The 19,175-nt window shown below is 29.0% G+C and overlaps 1 protein-coding gene across 1 annotated transcript in view; it reads right to left on the bottom strand.

Moving 5' to 3' along the window:
* The window catches only part of LOC145278258 (monocarboxylate transporter 9-like), a 56,271-nt gene that overhangs the window by 26,056 nt on the left and 11,040 nt on the right, over nt 1-19,175 (bottom strand). The window contains exons 4-6 of the mRNA XM_080130549.1: nt 16,860-16,957; nt 10,786-10,975; nt 5,184-5,453 (exon numbers count right to left, since the gene is read on the bottom strand). Coding sequence (XP_079986675.1) covers nt 5,184-5,453; nt 10,786-10,975; nt 16,860-16,957 — 558 coding nt within the window. The remainder of the gene's footprint in view (nt 1-5,183; nt 5,454-10,785; nt 10,976-16,859; nt 16,958-19,175) is intronic.

Here is a 19,175-nt window from a genome sequence, read left to right as displayed (position 1 = left end):
AAATTAAACAAATACTAAATTAAACAAATACTAAAATAAACAAATACTAAATTAAACAAATACTAAATTAAACAAATACTAAAAAGAACAAATATTAAAATAAACAAATATTAAATTAAAAAAATACTAAATAAACAGATACTAAAATAAACAAATACTAAAATAAACAAATATTAAAGTAAACATATACTAAATTAAACAAATACTAAAACAAATAAACACAAAAATGAACAAATACTGAATTAAACAAATACTAAATAAGACAACTACTAAAATAAACAAATATTAAAGTAAAAAAATACTAACTTAAATAAATATTAAATTAAACTAATACTAAAATAAACAAATACTAAATTAAACAAATACTAAAATAAACAAATACTAAAATAATCAAATACTAAAATAAACAAATACTTAAATAAACAAATACTAAAATAAAAAAATTAAATTAAACAAATACTAAAATAAACAAATACTAAAATAAACAAATATTAAAGTAAACAAATACTAAATTAAACGAATACTAAAATACACAATTACTAAAACAAACAAACACTAAATTAAACATACTAAATTAAACAGATACTAAAATAACATAATAACACTGCAATAAACAAATACTAAATTAAACAAATACTAAATTAAACAAATACTAAAATAAACAAATACTAAAATAAACAAATACTAAATTAAAAAAATACTAAATTAAACAAATGCTAAATTAAACGAATACTAAAATAAACAAATACTAAATTATACAAATACTAAACAAAACGAATACTAAATTAAACAAATACTTAAATAAACGAATACTAAATTACACAAATACTAAATAAATAAATACTAAATTAAACAAATACTAAATTAAACATATACTAAATTAAAGAAATACTAAAACAAAGCAATACTAAATTAAAATAATACTAAAATAAACAAATACTAAATTAAACAAATACTACATTAAACAAACACTACATTAAACAAATACTGAATTAACCAAATACTAAATTAAACAAATACATAATTAAACAAATACTAAATTAAACAAATGCTAAATTAAACAAATACTAAATTAAACAAATACTAAATTAAACAGATACTAAATTAAACAAATACTAAAATAAACAAATACTAAAATAAACAAATACTAAAATAAACAAATACTAAAAAACTAAATTAAACAAATACTAAATTGCACAAATACTAAAGTAAAAACATACTAAATTAAACAAATACTAAAATAAACAGGTACTAAAATCAACAAATACTAAATTAAACAAATACTAAAATAAACAAATTCTAAAGTAAATAAATACTAAATTAAACAAATACTAAAGTAAAAAAAAATACTAAATTAAACAAATACTAAAATAAACAAATACTAAATTAAACAAATAGTACAATGAACAAATACTAAATTAAACAAATACTAAATTAAACAGATACTAAATTAAACAAATACTAAAATAAACAAATACTAAAATAAACAAATACTAAAATAAACAAATACTAAAAAACTAAATTAAACAAATACTAAATTGCACAAATACTAAAGTAAAAACATACAAAATTAAACAAATACTAAAATAAACAGGTACTAAAATCAACAAATACTAAATTAAACAAATACTAAATTAAACAAATACTAAAGTAAACAAATAATAAATTAAAAAATACTAAAGTAAACAAATACTACATTAAACAAATACTAAATTGCACAAATACTATAATAAACAAATATTAAAGTAAACAAATACTAAATTAAACACATACTAAAGTAAACAAATACTTAATTAAACAAATACTTAATTAAACAAATACTAAAATAAACAAATATTAAAGTAAACAAATACTAAAGTACACAAATACTAAATTAAAAACATACAAAATTAAACAAATACTAAAATAAACGCATATAAAAGTAAACCAGTAATAAATAAAATATTCTTAATAAAACAAATACTAAAATAAACAAATATTAAAGTAAACAAATACTAAAGTAAACAAATACTAAAGTAAACAAATACTACATTAAACAAATACTAAATAAAACAAATACTATAATAAACAAATATTAAAGTAAACAAATACTAAATTAAACAAATACTAAATTAAACAAATACTAAAGTAAACAAATACTAAATTAAACAAATACAAAAATAAACAAATATAAAATTCAACCAATACTAAATAACACAAATATTAAAGTAAACAAATACTAAATTAAACAAATACTAAATAAAACAAATACTAAATTAAACAAATATGAAAGTAAACAAATACTGAAATAAACAAATACTAAATTAAACAAATACTAAATTAAACAAATACTAATTTAAACAAATACTAAAATAAACAAATATTAAAGTAAACAAATATTAAAGTAAACAAATACTAAAATAAACAAATACGAAAATAAACAAATACTAAAACAAACAAATAATTAAGTAAACAAATACTAAATTAAACAAATACTTCAATAAACAAATACTAAATTAAAAAAATACTTCAATAAACAAATATTAAAGTAAAAAAATACTAAATTAAACCAATCCAAAAATAAACAAATACTAAACAAATATTAATGTACACTAATACTAAATTATATAAATACTAAAGTAAACAAATACTAAATCAAACAAATACTAAAGTAAAAAAATACTAAAATAGACAAATAAATTAGTAAACAAATACTAAATTAAACAAATACTAAAGTAAACAAATACTAAATTAAAAAAATACTAAATTAAACGAATACTAATTAAACAAATACTAAAATAAACAAATATTAAAGAAAACAAATACTAAAATAAACAAATACTAACATAAATAAATATTAAAGTAAACAAATACAAAATTAAACAAATACTAAAGTAAACAAATACTAAATTAAACGAATATTAAATTAAACAAATACTAAAATAAACAAATATTAAATTAAACAAATACAACATTAAACAAATATTTAATTAAACAAATACTAAATTAAACAAATACTAAAGTAAACAAATACGTAATTAAACAAATACTAAATTAAACAAATACTAAAATAAACAAATACTAAATTAAACAAATACTAAAATAAATAAATACTAAAATAAACAAATATTAAAGTAAACAAATACTAAATTAAAAAATACTGAAGTTAACAAATACTAAATCAAACAAATATTAAATCAAACAAATACTAAAAACAAATATTAAAGTAAACAAATACTAAATAAAACAAATACTAAAATAAACAAATATTAAAGTAAATAAATATTAAATTGAACAAATACTAAATTAAACAAATACTAAAATAAACAAATATTAAATTAAACAAATACTAAATAAAACAAATACTCAAATAAACAAATATTAAAGTAAACAAATACTAAATTAAACAAATACTTAATTAAACAAATATTAAAACAAACAAATATTAAAGTAAACAAATACTAAAATAAACAAATATTAAATTAAACAAATACTAAATTAAACGAATATTAAATTAAACAAATACTAAAATAAACAAATATTAAAATAAACATAGACTAAATTAAACAAATAATTAATTAAACAAATACAAAATTAGACAAATACTAAATTAAACAAATACTAAAATAGACAAATATTAAAATAAACAAATACTCAATTAAACAAATACTTAATTAAACAAATACAAAATTAGACAAATACTAAATTTAACAAATACTAAATTAAACAAATATTAAAGTAAACAAATATTTAAGTAAACAAATACTAAATTAAACAAATACTAAAGTTAAAATATTAAAATAATAATGCATGGAATTTCGATAAATTTATAAAAACTGACTAAATAGAGTTGTTCCATTCAGAATGTCGGATGATAATGAAGAGGGAAGATAAAAAATAAAAATAAATTACTTAGTGATAAGAAACTGAAAAGATAAATTTAAAATTTAAATTATTGACGTAACTAGCATGGGTGAAGATAAATTTTTATAAACACTATTCACATTAACCTATAAATCACAATTACTTCTTACGAAATAACATGTTAAACAAAATCAATTAATAGATCGTAAAATGTAAACAAAGTTTATCCGAAACTATCGAAGATGGAGGAAGAAATAGTTGAAAATCTAACTTTCATATCTGTAGACCAAAAACTGGCAAAATGTCTAGTAGGCAAAATATTTTAAACACTTTATATATACACATGCATAAATATATATAGAAAAAGTCTTGCGTTTACTATAACTTTTTTATGCAAATATTACGCAAGTATAGATCATGTAGAATATCTGTATGAATATAATTACACTTAATAGTTAACTAAAGATGATCATCTCATAAGAAAACCGAAAAACTAATAGGGAATTAATTAAACTGAATAAAAGAATATATACATTAGTTAGATCTATTGCTGATGAATACAATTCCACAACGCATATATAACAAAGTTGTATTTTCCTTTTAAATAAATAGAAAAAAGGGTTTAGATATGACTATTAATACACAAAACTCAAATTTATAGGAGTATATATATATATATATATATGTATCTAACAATCTATATATAAATCTATTGCTCTCACAAACTAACTGTCTATATTTCCATCTGTTTACGAATGCTAGTAAATTAGTCATCAGTCTCTGCATCCGTGGATGTTCACCCGCAAACTATCTATCCATCTACATATCTACCTACTTATGATGGAGTTTATGGGTTAAGGCAAAACAACAATTATTTGTACTTAGTTGTTAAACAATAAATTTAATTGGAATTCCACATGATCAATTTCAGAATGTATGTATATATATATATATATATATATATATATATATATATATATATATATATATATATATATATATATATATATATATATATATATACACACACGCAGGTTAATATTTTCCAGAGGTGAAGCAACCAATAAAGTTTTAACGAGTTTCATACGAGGATGTTTAATAACAAAGTAAGCAAGATATATTTTTATTTGAGCGAAACATACTCATAAATATGTAGTGATATGTAAATGATATGTAAATGCTTATGAAAACAAATTAAAATAAATTGTGTGTGTGTTTTAGATCCAAGCAAAACGGAACCTATAGTCCTTGCCTATGTCGAACTTTCTCTCCTCTATATTTAGCAGAGTACTACATACATAATATATGAGAAATATAAAACGTGAGTATGCAATACTTACTATAGCTCATAGAAATTATTGCAGCATCTAAAACGACTGTTGCAAATGTTTGGCAATAGGGAATGAACGCGATGCTTAAACACATGCTAAACAATAATGCAGAAAAAAGGTAAATGGTTTGAATGTGTAAAAAATCAACAAGGATCCCCGCCATGATTTGGCTTAAGGTAAAAATAGCTCCAAACACTGAAACGACCAGAGCGCCCTGTTCTCTGTTAAGTCCAACACTTTCCGCATATGACGGATAGTATATAAACAATGAATCGCCAACTGAAAAGATAAAGAAAGAAAAGAATTCGCCATGAAAACATGAAAAATGAATCGGCAAACATATAGTATAGCTAACAACGAAAAAAAGAAGGGTCAGAAACAAATATATAATACAAGCGCAGATGTGATAACTACACTCCATATATCGCGGGTTGATGTCTTATAGAAATATAGGGTGCTGGTAGGCGTGAAACATTTTCTAATACCGTAGGGGAAGCCCACTTTCGTTGCAGCAGCCGTAACAATATATTTTATGTTTTGTTCTAATTGATGTCAACTGGTGATGTTTGACCGAAGAATTTAAATGTTGATCTCCCGGGTAGATTGCTATTTGCTATCGTAATCCGTGGTTGATCTATCTATCTATCTATCTATCTATCTATCTATCTATCTATCTATCTATCTATCTATCTGTCTATAAATGTAAAAGTATGTTTGTTCGTAACCAATGATCTAAATAACCACAGGCTCGATTGCTTCGACATTCTGGTAGAGTATTTTTATCGTACCCGTACGAGTTTTTATATCTTTTAACTATTACATTATACTTAATATTTATTTAATAAATTATGTGGTTTTCTTTGTAACGATGTTGCCATTTTTTATTTAGGGAAATATCATCACTCGCCGGTTATTCACCAGTCACGTGACATCACTAAAAGGAACTTTCGGTCTACGTCAGTATCTCGCTTATGTAAACACAATTTCTATGCAATATGAGCATATTAGAAATGTTTCACAAATTTTAAGTGGACAAAATTTAATCACGTGATTATTAAAAATGTAATCTTGTGATTAAAATTTAATTTAAATTAATCACGTGTGATCGGTTTCCTGTTAATTATTCATCGAAAATTGATATTAGCAACAAAGCAACCATTATGGATCATGTTTTACTAGTCAGGAAATTAAAGATTCAAATGGAATTTAACTAATGAGATTTCTATTTCAGTCACCTAAATTATTTAGAATGAAATGAGTTTAGGAATTTATATCCAAACCTAAATATTATTTTTACTTAAAAATAACATTAATACACTAAGTTATAACATGTTCCACCGTGAAAGCACCACAAAGTTCTATATCTACTTTCGTTATATTTGAAACTGAGCAACGCCTAAAATTCTTTAAATATTGAATTTTTGGCATCGAAAAAAAATCGTAGAGAAGAGTCAAATCAATAATAATCTGCTAAAAATATTGAAAACAAACATGAAAAAACCTCTCCCAAACATAAGGGCAATAATTTGGTTTCGTGTTTCCCTTGAGTGTTTCCAATACGGGGGATCGATTTACTAGAATTTTGCATTAGAAACTGAATCTTTAATTATGGATTTTGTTGCATTTCAGTTAAATTTGTTAGTTTGTAATCGCTGATAATCCGCTCCCAAAAAAAGGCGAAATTAAAAAGAATGGTACTCTTGCGGAATATGATCTGAATCCTTAGGAACTTCCGTCAATTATGATTAGTGCTCGATCGGCAATCACCGGATTAAACCGAGCCTTGTTCAAATATTGAAACACTAAATCGACATTTTTTTTTAAATCTAATTTTTAAATTATTTCTTGGATGATGGGAAATTTGTTCTGTTTATCTTTTTTAACATCTGTTCACAAAAAATAATTTATGCATTCTCTTGCAAAATTTTTTCCGTACTTTCATCTCCCAATTTACGGTTTTCACAAAAAGCCTTCGTTTTTTCTCATAAAAAAATTCTGTTTGAAAAAAAAAAAAGAAGTTTACTACTAATTTTCTTAAAAAAAAACAAAACAAAAAATATAAGTTTCCTTGAAAAAACTCTCACCTTATAATTTACGGTAAAAAAATCTTTTCTTGGAAAAAAACAAACAATTTTTGTTGATAAAAGATTGCAAAAAAAAGAAGAGAAATGAATACAAAAACAACACAAAATGCAACTGTTCTTGAGGAAAATAGATATATAGATATTCAGTACATTTTCAGTGAGGTTTTGTTATTTTTTATTTATTGTATTTCTATTTTCCGGTTTGTTTATTTTGAAATTCGTCTGCGTTTGTTACTTTGCTCGGCTGAATCCAGTGACTGCCGGTCGTGCCTGAACCATAATTTACGAAAAATCCCGAGGATCCGGGTCGAATTCTACAAGAGTACCAAAAAATATATACGGGATGTTCATTGTACAGGTTGACCTATAAAATATGCACTTCATTATTGTTGCGAAATCGGCCAGCCGAAAAGTTGATATTTAATTTAAAAAAACATGATAACTACAGTTTTTGTCAATTTCAACAATAACCAATGTTATCTACCTAATTTTCATGTCACAATTATTTAACTCTTCCATAATTCTACAAAAAATGATTTCGGTTATGTTTGTTTTGTCACGTGACATGTGACTTAAACACAAGAGAAATACCTTAAGTTTCTAATTTTTTCGAAAACTATTTTCTTTAATAATTAATTTCTACTTTATTGTAAGTTTTGGTTATTTTTATTATTGCGGCATGGCAATTCAGTAGATACTATTAGTTTCACTGGAAGATCAACATGATGATTTCTGAATTTCGCTACAATAACAAGGAAGCAACAAAATGTTTACCAATTTTCCTATTAATTATATTTGAAAGCAATGTATTTTTTCAAAAAAAAAAATTGCGAAAATGAGGATATACATTTGAACCCCCCCCCAAAAAAAAAACAACAACAGTTTTTCAAACTATTTATTTTCTTTTTAAACTTATCCTACAACATTTTAAAATTCTTTTTTCTTTCTTTCTTCCTTCTGAATAATCATCGACCCTCACTTAATTTGTTGCTTAATTTTGGAAACAATTTTCAAATTTTCTTTCGATTTATTTTTATTAAACACTATCATTTTATACAAAATGAAAATCGGTTGAATTTTTTAATTTACAAGATTTTCTATTTCATGATCACATACATGTCTATAGTAAAATTAAACCCTAATGTTTTTTTATATGTAAACCTCAGAAAAAACGGGCAATGAACGTGCATTGAATAATTTGAACGGATATATAATTTTAATTTAAGATATTGCCCTTCACAATTCGTTTATCGTGTACAATAACCATTAAAACACTCAGGGGCAATTTTTACATTTGTATGGCTTCTCATATGGATAGAGTTATATTGCGTGTTCTACAGTGGGGAAATCAGACAATCTCTACATCTTCACAGAAAAACGGACACCTCAAAATATTGTGTATCCATAAATATTGAGAACATAAACATAAGAAACATATATTTTGTCTTTTTTGTTTTGTGTTCCATTTAAACAAACTGGGCCACAGCAACACGTGGCCGGGTACAGCTCTTATATATATATATATATATATATATATATATATATATATATATATCGCAATTAAGCTGCACATAATATTCCGCGTTTCATCCACGCTAGGATTCATCAGGCTTATGCGAGGATTTTGTGGTTGCTCGCGTTTTTATATACGCACCTTCTATTGTGTTTTTAGTTAGCCAATTAGCTTTCTAGTTTTCCCCGCACCCTTCCTAATCAGCCAATGAGCAGGCACTTACAGGACAAAGGCCCAGTTAATTTCCGGTTCACCCGTTCCTTTGTGTGTGCTTTTTTGGCGGGAGCGTAGGTATCTATTGCCCTGACCTATTTTAAATCTAGGTTAAATGTGTTTTTTTTTAAATATTAGTTTATATATATATATATATATATATATATATATATATATATATGTATATATATATACACACACGCACGCACACACACACACACACACACACATATATATATATATATTTATGTCTCGGCAGCAGTTTAAAAAGCATATCTTATTTTTCTTTTATTAATATTATTGGAATTTTTCTCCTTTTCCCTTGTACATATTTGTGAATTATTCCATGGATTTCGGCCTTTGGATTATTTTGGACCATCTTCCCATTACGGGATTTACTTGGATTTTACTTGTGCAAATGGAAATTCAATTAACTTTCTTGAAGTTATATTATTGCATTTTACCGTCATTGGATTATTTATCTTTCACCAGACTATCCATTCACGTGTAATCACCTTTTTCTTCACCATATTCCCTCTGCTTCATTTATTTTTAATAATGTTGAATTTCAATTTTCCCTCATTAAACTTCAGGTTTTATTTGATGAAAATGTCATCTTTACTACTATATAAAAGGAATTTCGTCTGTGTGTGTGTCTATGTGTGTCTGTATGTGTGTGAGTTCGTTCCCTATGGTTTCCAAAACGTCTGGGTCGATTTATATGAAATTTAACACAAATGTACTTTGTGTATCTGGCAGTGCTCTTAGATAAGTTTTCTATCGGAATAGCTTCGATAGGTATCGATAATTGATAATCGAAAAACTCCGAAAAAAAGTGATTTTGACACACGTATTCTCAATAATGTTTCTCCGCTTCATAGAGCCTAACATCACAACACCTATACAGTCTTACATCACAACACCTTATGGAGCCTAACATCACAACACCTTATACAGCCTTACATCACAACACTTTATACAGCCTTACATCACAGCACTATATACAGTCTAACATCACAACACATTATACAGCCTAACATCTCAACACCTTATACAGCCTAATATCACAACACCTTATACAGCCTAATATCACAACACCTTATACAGCCTAACATCAAAAGTGTATTTGAGAAGTTTTATTGCTACACAACCAGAAAGGTCATGCATATAAACTCTACATTGGGTTCTTTGATATGATAGGGCGCGTTCGAAATAAATGTTTCTGTTCAAATCACAACAGAATCATAATACTTAACCTTTTCATTTTAAACTTATATTCAAACCATTATTTTAATTCAAGCCATAAATAAAAATAATTCATCAAATTTATATATAAAAATAATTTTATAAAATCAAGAGTAGGTTCTCTAAAGTGCACTGTAGACTACAATCATTGTAATCAGACTTAAATGCGTCGCTTATTTTTTCTGTTCGGGAAAGGAGAGTATATAATTGACTTTAGGTTTACACCCAGCGGCCTTTTAACGCATGTTTCTGTTATTTTGTCTTTTTGTTCTCTCATTTCATAAGCGATATTCTTGTCAAAAGATGAACATTATTATTTTTCTAGCTCGCAACATATCCATTTAACACTTATCCTTGCTGGTCTTTGACATTAAAGTAGTATTTTAGTTCCTCAGATACAAATTTTATTTTACCCGTCCTGGGACAGGTATTATTCTAGTACATAAATATGAAACTATCTTCAATCTTACAGAATCTATTAGGCAATAAAACGAACCAGAAAGGTCTAAACATGTCTAAGCAAATCGAAAATAGAAAGAAGTAACTCATGACTTACCTGCCCAAAATAAAAACGTAAAAAGTAATAAATAAAAATATTTATTTGTATACATCGATCTATGGGCAAAAATGGACTTTAGTTCTCCAAAATCACTCGGTGTTTTCTCTGAAAAAGCAGATAATCTTCTCATCTGCAATGTGTTGGGAATTTCTTCGATTTTCTCAATGATATATTCGGATGAAGGAACCTATAATTGAATCAACAAACCTGTTGTTAAATATTATCAGAAATAAAGATAATTTTAGGACTCAATTACTTATTTGAGGCAATGGGTTTCTTTTAAAAGCTTTAATACATATGTCTTGATTTCATACTGATATTTGTTCGTCTCTGAAGAGTTGCTTAATGGAATTCGTAGAATGCTTTCCATCACGGTGACGAAACATGTGTAAGGCAAAAAAGAAGAAAATAGGCACTCATCTAGATTATAAAAATATTTTAAAAAAAGGAAAAATATAGAAATTTATGATTGTGGACTGATTCTTTTCTTTGGTTATTAGAATGTAATTTACTAATATATAAACACACACACATACACTTTACTTTTATATCCCACTTCAAAGAAACAAAAAACAAAACAAAACAAAAACCCGCCTTTCCCATCATGCACTGTATTTTCCATCAAGCACTTCAAGTGCATAAATGAGTCGGCCATTTTGTCTCTCTTCTTTCACATGTAGTAACTCCGGTAAGAGCTTCATTTTGTTTGCAGATACACAACACCTATTATATATATAATACAAATAATAGGTCTTGAGAACCTATTATAAAAATTATATTACCATCGATTTTTAACATGTTTTTCTGTTGAAATTTAAATCTCATAAATGAACTGCTAGCTTTTGGAATTCTTTTTCCGTCATCAGATCACATTCCATGGACGTACAACCAATTCATAGCAACTAAAGGATGTAACGCCGCAGTTGGTGTGTAATTATTTGCATAATTGATGTAAGTTATTTATTTCAAAATCAGATGTAACGAGTTGTGAAATACACACGTAAAGAAAAAAATTCAATCTGAATAAAACAACCAACTAAAAGATGCAAGAATTCCAAAATATGATGTGAAATTTATTAAATTTTGAAGGAAAAAGATTATTATTGAGCATTTAATTCTGAATTTTTTTTATTGCTTATGTAATTTTTTATGTAATACATGCAAAATATTTTGAAATTTTAACTATCTAATTAACAGACTAGTATATTGTTATGGCTCTTAATTAGCTACAATAAATCAGAACAGTGTAAGTTAAGACGTGTATTATTAAAAGACAGAAAGGGTTACAGAATGAAAGGAGTATTTTACGTTCCACCGAGCAAGCGAGGTTAGCCCCGGAACCAGAGCCCTAACTAAGATCGTTAAGAGTTCCGGTATATATGGACGGTGGTTGAGTTCATTCAGAGGGTTGTTCCCTACAACATCCCCCTCGCAGGTGTGAAATCAGTATTTAGGGGGACCAGCAAAGGGTCTGTGCACTTTCTTTTTCTCCTGGCATGATTTGCGGAGGGTCTTTTTCAAAAATGTCATATACTGTCTCGATTACCTCTGCTTCTCCTTGTGGTTGTTCTGCTTGATCATCAATGGAGAGTTTCCTTATTTGGTTCAGGTGTCTTTTATGTTCGAATTTTGGGCCCTGAATAATGTATGTGACATTCCAAAAGGAAACGTTATTCTTGAAATGCTTAAAATAAACTTTATCGCCGAAGTTATATCGTTTTGTTAGCATGGTAAAGGTTCTGTGTTGCATTGCGTGTTTGGGTTGTAGTTTATTAAAAACAGATTTGATTTTTCGCCCCAAAATGATTTCAGCTGGGGATCCGGAATTTGGCATGTTAGGATTTTTCGTGATTCTGTAAACGTTGAGAAATTGTTGGAAAACCTTTTCCGTTGGTGTGCCGTACACCTTCTTAAACGTCCTTTTTAGCGTGTCCACGAAGCTTTCGTCCTGTCCATTACTCAGGGATGGTACCGAGAGGTCGTGATATGCTTAACTTGATATGTTTCGCAGAATCTCCTGAACTCTGCTGAGGTTACTTGAGTAGCGTTGTCGATGACCAGACAGTTCACGACACCATAACGAGTAAACAACTCTAATAAAAAAACACTCGTAGTCGTTGCTGTGGTCTGTTTTATGCATCTGGCCATTTTGAGTAGCTGTCTACTATTATCAGGTAGTAAAAGTCCACTACTGGTCCCACGTAGACAATGTGGGTCCTGTTTAGCTTTAGGTCAGGGTTTATGAGTGAAAGAGGGGCCCTTGGCAGCCAAAGTACAGCCTTTGCACGTTTCTACCATGTTGGTAATGTCTTGGTCCATAGATGGGCAGTAGCCGAAACTTCTCATGAAGCTTTCATCCGGTTTGCTCCTGGATGACCCATGTGAAAATACTTTAGTATTCTTTTTTGAATATAAAAGCAGCATTAAGGCACAAACAGAAAAAGTGTCTGAGACGGTATCCCCCGGTATTCACTTTGGCTTAGTGGTTTGGTCATTCACGACTTCTGCCTTAATTTCTTGGAGTATTACCGGCAGTTCGAGGATAATATTATTAATCATGGTTTTCAATTCACTATTAATACGTAGCGCCGCGATTACTGAGTCTTCTAGAGGTTCAATTTGGGCAGGGATTAGTCTCGACAGACCGTTAGCGAGTGCAAGTTGTTTCGAGGAGAGAAATTATAGTGCAAAATCGTTCCCCACCTTAATAGCCGGTTCGCTGGAAAGTGGAAAGTCACAAAAATGGATATCAAAGGCTTACAATCGGTTTTCAGAAAAAATGTCTTCCCTAAAAGAAACGATGGAATTTCTTCTTTTTCGATGTGAGAATAATTTTTCTCCGCTGGAAGTAAGGTCAGAGTGCGAAAGCGATTGGCTGTTTTGAACCATCCGGCATTCTTTGTAACATGCATGCGCCAATACCATTCTTTGTAACATACCATGCGCCAATACCATATCCAAATCCGGATTAAAATCAGTTAGGAATAATTTTGAGGTAATGATTTTTTATTTTATGAAATGATGTCTGGCAATCCGATGTCCATTCCCAAGGTTTATTCTTCTTTAGTAATTTGTAAAGTGGTGCGCTCAGTTTGTGCATGTTGGCGATAAACCCTTGGTAATAATTTGTCAAGCCTAAAAAGCTTTGTAGTTCTGCTATGTTTTTTCGGTGCCGGTATCTCTCTAATAGTAGTCATTTTGTCCGGATCTGGGTATCTGCCACCTTTATGAATGATATGTCATAGGTACTTGATTTTTTGTAAGAAGAATTCACACTTGCCTTCTTTGACCTTTGTTTAATATAGTTTGCGTGTTCCTCCTTGCTTTTGCTCGCTATAATGATGTCATCTAAATCTGTGATGGCGGTATCAAGGTCGCCCAGCATGGTATCCATGACTAGCTGGAATATAGCAGGTGCTATCTTGATCTCGAATGCTAGCTTTCGTATCTGTACAAACTCCGATGGGTATAAAAGAGGTTAGCGCTTTTGTCGTTAACAAGAATTTGTAAATAAGCATCGCTCAGGTCGATCTTAGAAAACAAAATTGCTCCATTTAATTTTGTGAACACTTCTTCCGGGCTTTGTAATGGATAGTGGAAGTCTTCTAACGACCCGTTGAGTCTGATCGAGAAGTCGGCGCAAACGCGGATTTCCCCAGACCTATCTTTTACGTAGACTGCCGGCGCATCATACTCACTGTATTCAATTTTATACAGTATACTGGTGTTTTTTAATCTGTCTAGTTCCTGAATTATCTTATTCAGGGACGCGAAAGAGACGTAACGTTTTTTTAAAACCAGTTGTATACTCGGTTTCGGCTTAAAATCCGCGGCCATTTTTGTACACTTCCCAAAGCCAAGAGTGAATACATCTGGGAATTCTTCCTTAAACCTCGTTATTAGCTTCTTAATTTGTGTTGGCCAGGCTTCTATTTTGTTTACAAAATGTGGAGATAAGTAAGGCACACAGGTTAAACTTATCCACCCAATCAGAGCCGAACAGATTTTCACTACTTTTAAAAACATATATTTTGAGCTTTTTAGTATTTACCAGCAAGGTGGCGTTGGTGATTAATTCACCCTCAAAATTAACTTTAGTGTCGTTGACGCCTTTTGCCGGTCTATGAGCTCAGCATAGTATGTTTTCGTAATTTCCTCCACGTTTGAAGTTTAGTATTGAAAGATCCGATCCACAATCTAACTGAAATTTGATATCCATGCTGAGAATTTTGACCGTTACGTATTTACGTAGGTTTTCTTCTAAGGCGTCTCGGGTTATGTTTTGGCGCACTCCGCTTTTATTCTGATTTTTCCTACAGTGAGAGCTTCCATGTTCTATTTTATTACATATAAGACATTTCCTGGTTAAGCATAGGCAATCTATGTCAGTGTTTACCACCATATCTGAAACAAAGGCTCGGTGCTTTTGGTTTTTTAGACTTTTAGGGAGTAATTTTGTGTGTATCGTCTTATATTGTAGGTCGGCGGTTTCTTCTTGGTTACTTTTTCATATTTGCTTGCTTCGATATTTCTCGCATGTTTTTTTTTTTATTATTTCCGCTTTTGACAGTCTTTGGTCAATTTTTGCTGTTACCGCAGTCGATATCGAAAAAGTCTTCATATCTCCTGAAATAAGCTGCGAATGATTTTTCATTTTCTTCGTACTTAAAATTATCTATTGCGGACCATATCGTATTTTGGGAAGAATATTTTCCGCCCGCGCGTTACTCTTCCAAATTTGTCCAGTAGATCATCTGTCCGTTATTGGCGTTCGGACGATTGTTCTTGATGTTCCATTTATTGTTTTTGTTGTTTCATTAATTGTTTTTGATGTTCAATTGATTGTCTTTGATGTTCCATTAGTTGCTCGAAGCATTGTTTCTGTAATTCGACTTGTTGTTGCTCTAGCTTTTGTTGATGGCATGCCACCATTTTTTGACTTTCTTCCCATTTCTCCAATAAGTCTTTTTGCATCTTTCCTTTTCAATTCAATTTGCTCTTTTTTCTTCAATTTGCACTTTCGTTAACTGAGCCAAAGCTAACCTTAGCTCTCCCATCTTGTCCAATTAGTTAGATCAGAGAGAGAAAAAAGTACAGATTTAGTTTTTTTTATCTCGTTCGTCAAGGAATAGAATTTTGTAGTTCGCCCCCTTTTTTAAGAATCTTTTTGCAAATGCCAGGCAAAAAATAATGAGTATTTCCACATTATGTGGAACAGTTGGGAAAAATATGTTTCGAAATAAAATGTTCATTGCACTTTACAATTTTAAGACTTTTGCGTTTTCTTTCTTTGAACAAAAAGGAAACCGAGTTATTAAAAAAAATAAATGAATGAGCTCGTCTTAACTTTAATTATGCCGTATAACCGATACAAACATAAATGCTCTCAGAGGTGCAGAAATTGTTTTTCTTTTTCTTTTAAGCGTAACAAAAAAAAAGCAAAGTAAACAGTAAACAGTAAACAGTAAAAAAAAATATGTATATTTTTTCCAGGGGGGGAAACAATAAAGTAATGCTTGTTTTTCTTTTTAGTCATGCAGCGAGAACAACAGCGACGATTTTATTTTTAAACACTCCATAATAAGAAGTTTAAGAATTTAATCTTATTTTTAACCTTTTAGGGCTTTTGAAATGTACTTTTCCAGTAGGATGGACCGGTACCATTTGTTTTTTGTAAAAAGATTTTACTTACTATTTTTCGTATAGTGCTTCTGGTTCGTCATAAGTGCTTTGCGTTCCACCGAACGCGCACATAACTTAAAAAAAATCATAACTAAAATATGTAGAAGGATGCTAACGAAAAGTGAGCATGAAAACTAGTATATATGTTACAATGATTATGAGAAACGATAATATTTTATCATTTTTGACGTCATAAATTACAGCTAATGTATGAAAATTCATATTTATATTCTACATTAAATATAAGACTTCTATCCGAAGCATAAGAAACAAATAATTTAATAGACAATTGCGTTGATGCATGGAGTTTTAGGTTAATATAATTTCCTGGGCAATGTCGAGACACAGATCAGGTAGTATCAAATAAAAGAAAATGTTTCAATCCTTACACTCTTTTCTGACTGCGTATCACTGATGATTTCATCTTCCGGTATGAAGCCAAGATTTGTCACTGAACCTTTTTCGTCAGAAGAATTTCGTCGACTTTCTAAAATGGTAAAGATTAATTGCATGGGAGACGTCATTGAGAATTGGGTTTTCTTATTGGTTGACCTTCATTAAAATATCGGTCATTTACGGGCAATAGAAATTTATCTTTAATAGTAAAAGTACTTTATGCACATTATGATTTTTATGTACATTACAATTGACTAATCAACAACACTCCAAGAGTTTAACTTTTCCTCAGCATGGTAACGTTGCCGTCTTTAAATCGTTATAAGTTAGACACCAAGCAGTATTAAGTTGATCTGGTTTGCATGAAAATAGTTGGAACTGCCGTCCTTTGTGTTTGACAAGTAGAAAGGTATCTATCGCTAAAACACAAATTAATCGAGTGAGAGGGACAATGTTGCTTCTGTTTCATTCCATTTAAGTGTTCTGTGCCAAACCGTACTGACTTCGTATTCAACTCTTGAGTCTTGCTGCTTTTATTGTAGGGGTAAAAAATATGCAATGTTGCAGATCTACCAGTTACATATGACCAATGGTGGGAACTACATGCATACCATACAATCTTGGAGTTCTTTTAAGAAGTCCGTTTATTTATAGGAAAACTCTTTGATATACTTATGTATCAAAACGTACCTATACCAAAAACCAAGGGAAATTACCGAGTAAAATTTCAATTAAGAATAAATAAAACAGTTTTATCGATCCGACATTGATAGAGCGGAAATTCAGTAAAGCAATATTAAATAGTTAAAACAAATTTTTACATTTTTATGTCGAATATTAAAGTGCGTAGTTTAACTATAATAATAATAATAATAATAATAATAATAATAATAATAATAATAATAATAATAATAATAATTATTATTATTATTATTATTATTATCATTAGCTACTATATAAAAGCGATTCTACAAGAGTTGCTGCAGATAAAGGTTAAAACTATTGATAAGAGCAGAAATCTAGTAAAACAGTGAAAGATAAATCAGTCTGTAATTGAACAAAGTAATAATGAATGGCGGATCGGCAAAATATAAAAACTTATAAAATAGACGTAGATAATCAATAGACATGGCCTGGAGCGTGGTAGACAATATATACTGATAGGTCGTAGAAATTCTCTAACATTTATCCTTGGGTTACCTTTGAGTATTTTCGAACGGTAATTCGGTATTTAATATGTCATTATATTTTCTATATCTGATGAGTGAAATAGAATTCCATACTTAGTATTAAAATGTTATTTATCACAATGATCCGAGACAGTGAGTGACCCTTTCAAACCCAGATGCAAATCGCTATCAGTAGAATCAGGTGTCTTATCATTCCAGTTGAATCCTCTATTATAAGTGGAAGAAAATATATCGCTCAAATTATTTTTTTTATAAATTGGTGAACATGGACTAAGTACAATCACAATGGTAAAAGTAGGTTGGGCGTAATTGCATAGGTTTCTTCTGTTAACATCGCAAACTATCCTTCTTTATACCCGGGAAAAATTGTATAGCTACTGCGTCATGTATTTCAGAAGCGTGGGTTCCTAAATCTCAGGAAGGTTTGCCAGCCGAAGAAAACTTAAGGTATCAGGATTACACAGTTTGGAGACCACTGACTCAATGAAACGTAGGAAAAATGTTGCTGAATAAATAGAAGACATGACCGGTGATTATTCCAGTGCAAAGAACTGCCATTATTTATTTCAAAAACATCGACACACTAAACTTTGGTTAAAAAATGCTCCTGGCTAATCAATCACTGCGAACGCGTACATTATTCACGGGTTTTATGTTTTGTATGGAAATTTGATAGTTGATAAAAGCTAAGATAACAGTTCGATAATCCAGAGGTATCATATAAAAGTACAAATTCGATCATTATTTTAAATGAAAATCGCCTCAAACAAAGTCTGAAGTCATTATATGTTAGGAGTTAACAAGAACGAAAGACGATTATCGCAAAGGCAGAGGATGACTTTAATCTTGAAAAGAACAAGAGTATAGATAAGGAGAAATCAATCAATAGGAACAGAGTTCGACAATCTTGCAGTTCTTGTAATGAAACAACTTAAATCGAAATCTGTAACAGAATGATGTAATAAATGTAACGAATTGGTGGAGATCACAAAAAAAATTTGTTAAATGATGGATACTTTCGTCGATTGACATATGTGATCCGCAACAACAACTAAGTTATTCGGAAATCCACACATATGATTATTTTATAGCAGGGAAGATTTTGTACAGAACCAACCA

The sequence above is a fragment of the Euprymna scolopes genome, chromosome 6 (assembly GCF_053919585.1).
Source record: "Euprymna scolopes isolate OS-2025 chromosome 6, ASM5391958v1, whole genome shotgun sequence".
Lineage (NCBI taxonomy): Eukaryota > Metazoa > Mollusca > Cephalopoda > Sepiida > Sepiolidae > Euprymna > Euprymna scolopes.
This window is presented reverse-complemented; position numbering and strand designations above follow the sequence as displayed.